Source organism: Orussus abietinus, unplaced genomic scaffold, assembly GCF_000612105.2.
Source record: "Orussus abietinus isolate OABI.00-Male unplaced genomic scaffold, Oabi_2.0 scaffold471, whole genome shotgun sequence".
Lineage (NCBI taxonomy): Eukaryota > Metazoa > Arthropoda > Insecta > Hymenoptera > Orussidae > Orussus > Orussus abietinus.
In genome coordinates, this window is record NW_019394613.1 from 6,390 (window position 1) to 16,252 (window position 9,863).

The 9,863-nt window shown below is 43.6% G+C and overlaps 1 protein-coding gene across 1 annotated transcript; it reads right to left on the reverse strand.

Annotated features, from left to right (window-relative positions):
• Window positions 1-3,411: 3,411 nt before the first annotated feature.
• LOC105700220 lies at window positions 3,412-6,855 on the reverse strand. Its single transcript, XM_012425886.1, has 5 exons — window positions 6,550-6,855; window positions 6,132-6,345; window positions 5,436-6,066; window positions 3,942-4,008; window positions 3,412-3,843 (listed from the first exon to the last, which is right to left on the reverse strand). Exons 1-5 carry the CDS (start codon window positions 6,853-6,855, stop codon window positions 3,412-3,414), a joined length of 1,650 nt encoding a protein of 549 aa, XP_012281309.1.
• Window positions 6,856-9,863: the final 3,008 nt, after the last annotated feature.

The following is a 9,863-nucleotide window of genomic DNA, read 5'->3' on the forward strand; positions in this document are numbered from 1 at the left end:
ACTTGAGCACTAATTCGTAAACCGTTTGGGTGTAGATGCCCCAGAACGCCAAATCTTTAAGTTCGTTCGGTCTCCTTCCCTAAGGCCTTTGACTCTTCCCGCGAGAGCAACACCGAAAGGCAAGGGCGAAGGTTTATCCCCGGCTTCCCCGAGGCCCGTCTTCGAAGAAGAGTCCTAAAAAATTCTCTATGCTCAAAAATTCCACGGGCCGGGGAGAAGGGCCAGCTAGCTCAGATAAGTTTGCAACCGAGGTGGCCGCGGAGAGGGGCGAGAAAAGGGCACTTAACTCAGCGACTTTAATTTGTCCAGATGGGACCCGATTTCCGTCCCATAAATGAGAAGAAAGGTTTGCCTCGATTATTTATATAAACCAAACTCAGATTAAAGGGTTAACAACAGAGGCGATTTATACATCCGAGGAATTGAGCCGAATCGAAAAAGAATTTAACACAAGTAAATTTTACAAAGAGCCCAAGGTCTAATACCCGACATCAATTCGGAAATAGGAATGTGCAACGCCGACGCGCCGAGTAGAATTGAAATAATTGTCTGAACGGCAATATGGAAAGGAACCAGGGTTGTAAAGGAGAGGAATCAAAGGGATAAGGGACTCTCTCCAATCAAATCTGAAGAGAACTTGAAAGCAATCGCGCAGCCGGAGGCGCGCGAGACAATTATTACAAAATTTGGTTGCCTGGAAACTACACTCACAAGGAAACATTCCCAAACGTCCCAACCCGATTTCGATGATTTTTATATATGTTGTAGAACTCGAAAGTCTAAGGGACACGTATTTTTTTTTACGTGCTAAGATTGATATCTAGGGGGTGAAACAACCCCTCAAAGTTTGATTAAAAAGTCGATTTTTCTTTTTCTTTCATAGAAGCACTCCACTGATTTCAATAAAACTTGGCATAAATATATCTCGTGTAAGGAAGATTCAGAAACGCTACCACCCTACACAGTTGCACCCCCTCGACGGGGGTAAAGTACCCTTATCAATAATTTTTTTCTTTTTTTTCGACGACAAATGATCCGATCGAAATAAAAACTACATGCCGTTAATGCTTGCATTAAATAAGAGTTTACAAGTGCCTGGTTTTTTCCGTAAAACCGCAATTTAACAATATAATTATTAATCAAGGGCAGGTAGTGTTTTTTATATAAGTACTAGATGGATTTGCACAAAACTCGGTACGAATATATATCGTGTCGGTAGGATCCATAAACGGTACCATCCGGTACGGGAGCATCCGTCTAAAGGGGTGAACTGCCCTTGAAAAGGAAAACAAATCTTTTTTTTTCGAAGACAATTCATCCGACTAGAATAGAAATTTCACGACGATGATTCTTATGGAAAATAAGGGTTCATATGTTTTTAGTTTTCTTTCAAAAACCATTATGTAACGTGGTAAACATATTTCAATGACAGGCAATATGTGAAATTCCGTATCTCTGTCCGGTCGCGGCATAATCATTTTACTCAAACATCTACATGACAGACATTGTTTTCACCGAAATTTCTCCCAGCCGTACACATAAATTATCATTCAGTCCACAAATACGAACCTTATCCTACATGAATTGCCTCGCAATACATTGTACAACATTTTCGTCGTGCATTAAAAATAAACCACTACGCCGTTGTCTATCACTTATCTTCGCGAGTCCAAAGATAAAAATAGATTAGTTGTCTTTGCAAAAATACGTACGGAGGACTTGTGAACAACGCCAACATATATGTATAAGATTTTGCGTCGGTATATAAATAAACGAATGGTATAGCAGGCAGATGTGTGACTCTTTATAAAATCTGTGCGTGCATTGCGGCTTAATAATCGTTAGATATTCTTCAGTACAAAGAGTTTTTAATTACGTCAGCGCGTTCCGATTTTTGAAATATGTTCGTAAATCCAATGAACGCGATTAATTTACTGCTGGCAACATTTCAAACAATGCATTTCTTAACGACTGATTTGAAGCAAGAAGTAATTCTAAAAGACTCGATTCAAAAAATTCTTTTGGGCAATATATTCTACCACAATGCTTTAGAAATAATCGAAGATTCGACATTGGATTTTGAAGAAGCCGCTTTAGAAATGGACGCAGAATATGTCGACGATGCAGAAGATTGGTGTGAGGAGGTGGGGAGGAGGGGAGGTGTGAGGAGGTGGGGAGGAGGTGAGGAGAAGAGGGAGAAGAGTGGTATGAGAAGAAGGAGTGCCTGGACCTTCTTTATTTGTGTACCCTCGTCCAGTGCAAGAGGATATTGATTTTGATTACAAAAAACGAGTAGTAGATTACTGGCGGAGTGGAAGAAACGACCATCGCAAGTTTTCCAGTGTCCAGAATCAATTTAGAAAGCTTTCTGATCGTCGTCAATTAACGAGGTGGGCAAAACAAGTGGATGAAGGAGGGACTCGGAGAGAAAAATTGATACACGTCTCGAGATTACATTTAACAAATTACAGAATGCTATCGAAGCTGGATTAATAGTGCACGATTCAGATATTAAAAAATGTGCTTTAGAAGCTTGGGGAGAGTAGAACAGCGACAATATGCAATTCATGGTTTCTGCAAAATGGATATACAATTGCAAAATAGCTTTTATCGTATTGTTTCTAGAAAAATCACAAAATTTATCTCAAGGAAGACAGTAGAAGATGTTGAGAACTTGGAAAAATCAGGTGATGAGTTTGTTAACTCTGTGAAGGTTCTTATAGCAGAGTACGGGCCTCAAAATGTATATAATTCTGATCAAAGTGGATTCCATCTCGAAGTTCGTTAGGACGTACGTTAATGTATGAGGGAACGCAAAAAGTGGAATGCAGTGCTCAATCCATATCGGCCACAATTCACAGTCATACGATTCAACCAATAATCTCTTGTGATGGTCGATTATCACCTTTATTGATAGTTTTAAAGGAACTAGGTGGTCGATTTGGGCCTCTAGGAAAAAAAAACATTATATCAACCCTCAAATGTGTTTCTTCTACCTTCATTATCCGGCGAAATGACGTCAGGCAATGACGTACTTGACTATTTTTTTATGAATGCAATCTACACGGACGTCCCGGTTAATAATACTTTGGAATTACAGGTCACTTTAAAACCTGGCTGAAAGAAGTGCTTTTCCCAAACACCGGACGGAGAAGTCTTCTCTTACTGGACTCCTGGAACGGTCACTGCAGCAATATTATCGATGAAATGGAACCTGCAGATAGAGACGTCATGTTGATGACCATACCAAAAAGAACTACCGAACGAATTCAACCTTTAGACGTCTATGGTTTTAGAGTCTGGACAAATTTTGTGAGACGTTTCTGTGACAACGTGTTCTTACACAATTACGATGGCAATCGTCATTTGCGAAACAATATTATAAAACTGCAATCGCTCGTACATAATCAATTATCTTCTCCTAGATATCAAAGCCTTTTTCAATATGCCTGGTTCAAAAGTGGATATGTCCATGAAAGTCTTTTCCGTTGCCAGCTGGAGCCCTCTATCTTGTAGCCAGTTGGAGACTCGCTGGAGAGCGATATTCGCCGTGCTCCTAAGTAATTCCTCCCCTTTAGCGACCACCATCATGGCCACATCGTCCGCAAATCCTATCAGGGTGACTCCTTCCGGCTGTTCTATCCTGAACAGTACATTATGTTCCATAACGTGGAGCCCAATACTGAGCCTTGTGGTACGCCGCTGTTTATTCGCCTTGTCTAAGGGTTTCCTTCTGCCCCTAGAATGATCTCTCTCCTTGATAGGTATGATGCTATTAGGTTTATGAGGCTTTCTTTGACTCCCCTTCTTCTTAGCTCCTTTAATATCTTCTGCCAGGATATACTAATAAATGCGTTCCTGACATCTATGGTTATTATCCCGCATAATTTCCGATGGGACCAGGAGTAGTTTCTCTCTTTCTCGCGCGCTATCCTCAGTACTTCTCTGATGGCGTTCACTGCCTGTCGCCCTTCTTTGAAGCCGTATTGCTGTTCCGACAGGCCGCCGCTGCGTATGAGTTCACCGTTTAGTCTACCCAATATCAGGTATTCGTTGCAACGCGGCTTGCCTGACTGCCGGGGCGCGCTGGCAAACGGGGGGACGGATCGGGGCCCGTAGGTGAATCGGCCCTCCGCGAGGTCGGCCGGCGGAGGTTAGCCCGAGGTCCGCAAGGCCACTTACATTTTTTGATAGGGCGCCAGGCGCGAGAATCGCGCCGCGGCCCGCGGTTTCCCGGCCGGGCTAGGCCGACGTCGCGGGGCGAGAAACGGCCCCCGATCGCCGGCTACTCAGCCCCGCGGCAGTCCTTGCGACTTTCCACGGCACGGTAGAGGCGGGGGGTTCGAGGTCCACGGAACTTTAAAAGAGGCCGTGTAACAGGCCGAAAGAGAGGAGGTGAACCAAAAATAAAACAACGGAAGTTGCGGATACGCAAGGCGGTAGTAATTTTTATTTCCCGTATGTCTCACATGGGCGGAATGACTCTAACACAATCAAACGGCGACTTCGGGATCCCACCGGCTTAATTCGAAACAACGGGAGCCACCTGGCTCCACGGGACGGGCGGCGATGCCTACGTCCCAGGGCACAACGTCCTATTTGACTTCGCTCGGTCCGCGGCCTGTCAACTCGACTCCGAGAGTAGCGAAAATTACGGGATCATCCGCGGAATTACTTACGTCGCGGAATCGCCCCTTTTCAATGCCGCGGGATCACATTCACGGGACAATTTTACACACAACGCGACACACGGGAGCTCGCCGATTCGCACCGCGGGAAATCGCCTATGAGCGCACCCGGCGCACGCGGTCAGACGCCATTACGGGATGGCCGGGAGGTACGCGCCGAGGAGGGTCACACGAACTCTAAATTTAGGCGAAACGATAACGGACTCAAAAGGAAATCCCAGATAGGTTTGCTCACCCTACAATCTCCGCGGGCGGGACGACAGAGAACTCTTCTCGGCGGGATCGGAAGCGAGGCGGTAGTGGTACTCTAGCGGCGGCAGCTCGGCTACTCGGTGCGTGTGTACCGGCGACACTCGGCGTATCCAGGACACTGAGGGCCCGAGAGCCGGCCGGACCGCCCGAAATTCGTAAACGCCCTACTAGATTCTTCCCGCGTACGCGAGACCGTTCGGCGCTGGATGATTAACTAGACCTACGCAAGATGTCAGGGCCCGTCTCGCGGCGCGCTAAGTACAGTCCCGACTCCCGAAGACCGCCAATTTCGCGATAGACAAACCCTCCCTTTGAAAATCCTTCTCGACGCGGCCTACTTAACATTACTTATAATTAGGGTTACATTATAGACCCGGTACTTACGATTAGTGATTGTTCCTGGACACCCCGAGCGTCGCCACCCGATACTGGAAATAATTTACTAATGGTTTCGGTACTTACCGCTCCCACCCCGCACCGACTTGTAACGGTCACGTTACATCGTAGAGCTTTCCTTCCACATCCAATAGGCATATCGGCCTATATGAAGCCGGGTTGTCAATAGGCTTATTTCCTTTTCTTAATAACAGCAGTCTGGCACATTTCCATTCCGACGGATAGATTGCTCTATCTGCCAGGTTATTATAGACTGCCAATACATATTCGGGCTTATTCTTAGCGAATTCTTTGATTATCTTCGGTGGAATGTTTCCAGGCTCGGGTGCCTTATTCTCCTTTATTTTACTACACGTCACACTTAATTCTTCTAAACTAAAATCAGTAAATACCACATTTATATTACACTCGAATATCACTTCCTCATGCACCGGGAAGAGGTGGTCTACGACCTCCTCCACGGTTTGGATGTCCATTTGCAGTCTGGGAAGGGAACCGATCATCTTTTTCGTGACGATATTATAACCCACCCCCCAGATATCACAGTCTACTTCATCACAGAGCCTTTTCCAGCTCGCTCTTTTGTCCGCCTTAATCTTTTTCCGGAGTCTCCTCTTTATTTCTTTGGATTCCTCCCATAGGTGCCTAGTTTCTTCCGGCGCACTGCCTCTTGCATTCCTGGTGTAGGCTTTTCTTTTTCTTATACACTCCCTACGGAGCTCGGCTATGTCTGCGTTCAACCAGTATACCGGTTTGCCTCTAGGGTTAGTTTTTAATTAGACATCGATTGGTCACATATCCGGCTCAGAGCGTGTAAGAAATCTTTTGCCTCAACTTCTTCGTGGCTCATTTCCATTTCTGTTAGCACTTGTACCAGTTTTGTTTTGTCCAGCTTTCTCACCTGCCATCCTTCGTTCTTTGCTCTTTCCCGATCTGGCATTCGGTTCTCTTCTACTACTTCAAAGGATATGTAATCGTGGTTGCTCAGGGATTCATATTCCAACACTTCCTAGTTAACAATGTTTCTTCTTATGTCAGCCGTCGCTAGAGTAAGATCCAGGATAGAGGAGTAGTCCCCGTTATGGAACGTAGGTTTATTCCCCTGGTGTACGATCACTAAATCGTTTTGCGCTATTCACTGTGCGATCACCTACCCTGTCCTATCTTCTACTCTCTAACTCCGTTGTGGGGATTTCGCATTGAAGTCTCCTACTATGACTGCTTTTTCTTTATTCGACCTGATATGCGCTTCGATTTCTGGCAAAATTTGTTCGAGGTCTTCAATTTCTTTATTTCCTGTGGAATGGCAGTTGTATATTGTGCATGCTGTTGTGGTTATATAGGTAAAGCTGTATCCACGACCCTGTCTTTTTACAATGATGCTGCGATCCATCACTTTTATAGCGGTGTCTATATCTTTGTCGCATATCCAGTCTATCCTGTTTCTAACGGCATGTCGGTTTGGTTCGCTCATGAGGACTATCCTGACACCTATCTCATTTGCAGTGGATAGGGCCATGTCATAAACTGGACGACTCCTGGGGTGTTTATTTGCAGCAGTTTTTAATTCTTATTTTGTTGCGGTGTTTGTGGCGTCTGCGTCTTGTTCCCATTCTTCATTGGACATTTTGGATTTCCAGATTGATGTCCATCCAGGTTGCAGTGGACGCAGAACGCTATGTTTTTGCAGTCCGCTGCCTTATGCCCCTGTTTACTGCACTTCAGACACAGATTATCCCTTTCGGGGCCCTTACATTGCGCCTTCGCATGCCCATATTGCCAGCATCTGAAGCACTTTAATTCCTTTTTTCTTTCAAGGATTCTGCATCTCGTCCACTCTATTCTTATTCTTCATATATCAATAAGTTTTTGGGCATCTACTTCTGTCATTATCACAGTGGCATTTTGTCTGCTTCCATAGGCTGGTCCCAGGGCTCTTACCTCGATGTTTTTTTATTTAACAGGGGCGGTCTCTAAAATGGCTTGTCTAATTTCATCCTCCGTCGTCACTTCATCTAGGTCTCTTATATGGAAGACTGTTTTATTCATTAGGTGGGATGTTTTCGCCTGCGGCATCTTTTCCCCAATTGCCCTCTTTAATTCGCTTGCTTTGTCGCATCCGTTCTCTACTGTAAGCTTTGAGGGGTTGTTTCACCCCCTAGATATCAATCTTAGGATGTAAATAAAAAATTACGAGTCCCTTAGATTTCCGAGTTCTACAACATATTGTGACGTGGCATTCCTGAGGGGGAAATGCCGTCACAAGACGGTACATTTTTTTTTTCCATCGCCTACCCCGGTCATGAGGAACCATGGGTCCGGGCGACGGTGGCTGGAGGGGGCTGGGATGGTGAGGGCTGTTGGACCGAATATACTTACAAGGAAGGTACCTGAGGTGTCCCCCTCCGATTTTCTTCATTTTTAAATATGTTATAGAAGACTAAAATCTAAGGGACCCGTGTTTTTTTTTATCGGCGGATAAACACTTTTAGGGGGTGAAATCAGGCTTCAAAGTTGGCCGTGAAAGGGGGTGAGTTGGCTGTTTCATATAGAAGCACTCGACCGATTTTCATGAAACAACCGTCAAAATGTAGGGAATGAAGAATTATGAAACATACATTTGGAACTTTTTGAAAATATTCATTTATAAGGGGTGAGCCACCCCATTGAATATTTCTTTTACCCCTTACGCGAGCAGTAATTGCTCTATCCAAATGAAACTTGGTTAATTTATAGACCAGAACAATACAAAAAAAGGTTATTTTGGTTTTTTTCGAAAAACGAATTTTAAGGGTTGTAACAACCCTTTAATAAAATGATGTATAATCTCGTTTTAAAACCAGCTTTGTACGATTTCCTTGGACTTAAAGGACTTTAACGATTAAAATTAATAAGAGAATACGATCAGGTACCATCCGATACATTCGAAGGGTAAATTACCCCTTGGGTTCAAAGGAATGTGATTCGTAGAATATAAGACAGTGGAGTTAGCTGTCCTCGCAACTAGTGCGTAGCCGAGTGGTAACGCCGCGCGAGCGAGCAGTATGCAGTGCCAGGTTTTCAAACACTATATGTAAGTAATATTTCGGTTTGTTCAGTTTCGTTCGTTATGTTCGGTTTCCATTATCAGTCTACTTGATATCAAAGAACGATTGTTATGAAATATTACTGCGAAGGAAAAATCGAAAGTGAGTCACATGTCTGGACGAATCATATAGACGTATTACATTGTTTTATATTTAGATTGTATTAATATAAAAACTGAACGTAACCGTGTTTGTATTTTTCATTGCAACTGTAGTTCTTAAAAATGAGAGAATTAAATATTACTTACACGTAGTGGTTGAAAACCTGGCACTGCATACTGCTCGCTCGCGCGGCGTTACCACTCGGCTACGCACTAGTTGCGAGGACAACTAACTCCACTGTCTTATATTCTACGAATCACATTCCTTTGAACCCAAGGGGTAATTTACCCTTCGAATGTATCGGATGGTACCTGATCGTATTCTTTTATTAATTTTAATCGTTAAAGTCCTTTAAGTCCAAGGAAGTCCTACAAAGCTGGTTTTAAAACGAGATTATACATCATTTTATTGAAGGGTTGTTACAACCCTTAAAATTCGTTTTTCGAAAAAAACCAAAATTTGCTTTTTTTGTATTGTTCTGGTCTATAAATTAACCAAGTTTCATTTGGATAGAGCAATTACTGCTCGCGTAAGGGGTAAAAGAAATATTCAATGGGGTGGCTCACCCCTTATAAATGAATTTTTTCAAAAAATTCCAAATGTATGTTTCATAATTCTTCATTCCCTACATTTTGACGGTTGTTTCATGAAAATCGGTCGAGTGCTTCTATATGAAACAGCCAACTCACCCCCTTTCACGGCCAACTTTGAAGCCTGATTTCACCCCCTAAAAGTGTTTATCCGCCGATAAAAAAAAACACGGGTCCCTTAGATTTTAGTCGTGTATAACATATTTAAAAATGAACAAAATCGGAGGGGGACACCTCAGGTACCTTCCTTGTGAGTGGGAAATAATAACTAACATCTATCTTCCATGTTACTTTTATGCTACATAACATGTTTGTTTCGAAAACGTAACATTTATCCAACAGTTATATAACAGTGTTCACTGGGTATGCATCTTTATTAAATATTGAAAACAAACCTGTATCGAGCGTGGATTGAATTAGCGTTCCAGCGTTCCAAGTACTACCGCCTTAACAGTTAAGCTATCGACTGTTTCTACACAATTTGGTAATTTATATTATTACCCCCTCTACCGTCCTATACATCCCTCTCTCTCGGGAGATCACTGGGAGAGAATGGGGATGACGAAATAAGGGTAAGAATGAAAATGAAGACGGTCATAGCTTGCGAGAGGCTCTGTATCTGGCTTATCAGTGGTCAACTTTGGTGACGTCTCTCCTTGGATCGACCTAGCCAGATGACTGCGCGGGAAGATTTTCCATCTTCAACCCGTGACGTGCCCTAGGTTTCGAGGTGTTCTACAAGCCTCCCC

What these genes read in the sequence shown, in the direction of transcription:
- LOC105700220 (XM_012425886.1), bottom strand. Translation starts at nt 6,855, where the DNA reads ATGGCCCTATCCACTGCAAATGAGATAGGTGTCAGGATAGTCCTCATG. An exon ending in GGAAAGCTCTACGATGTAAC is followed by an intron (nt 4,009 to 5,435) that starts GTGACCGTTACA and finishes ACTCATACGCAG; the next exon opens with CGGCGGCCTGTCGGAACAGC. An exon ending in CAGTGAACGCCATCAGAGAA is followed by an intron (nt 3,844 to 3,941) that starts GTACTGAGGATA and finishes CGCATTTATTAG; the next exon opens with TATATCCTGGCAGAAGATAT.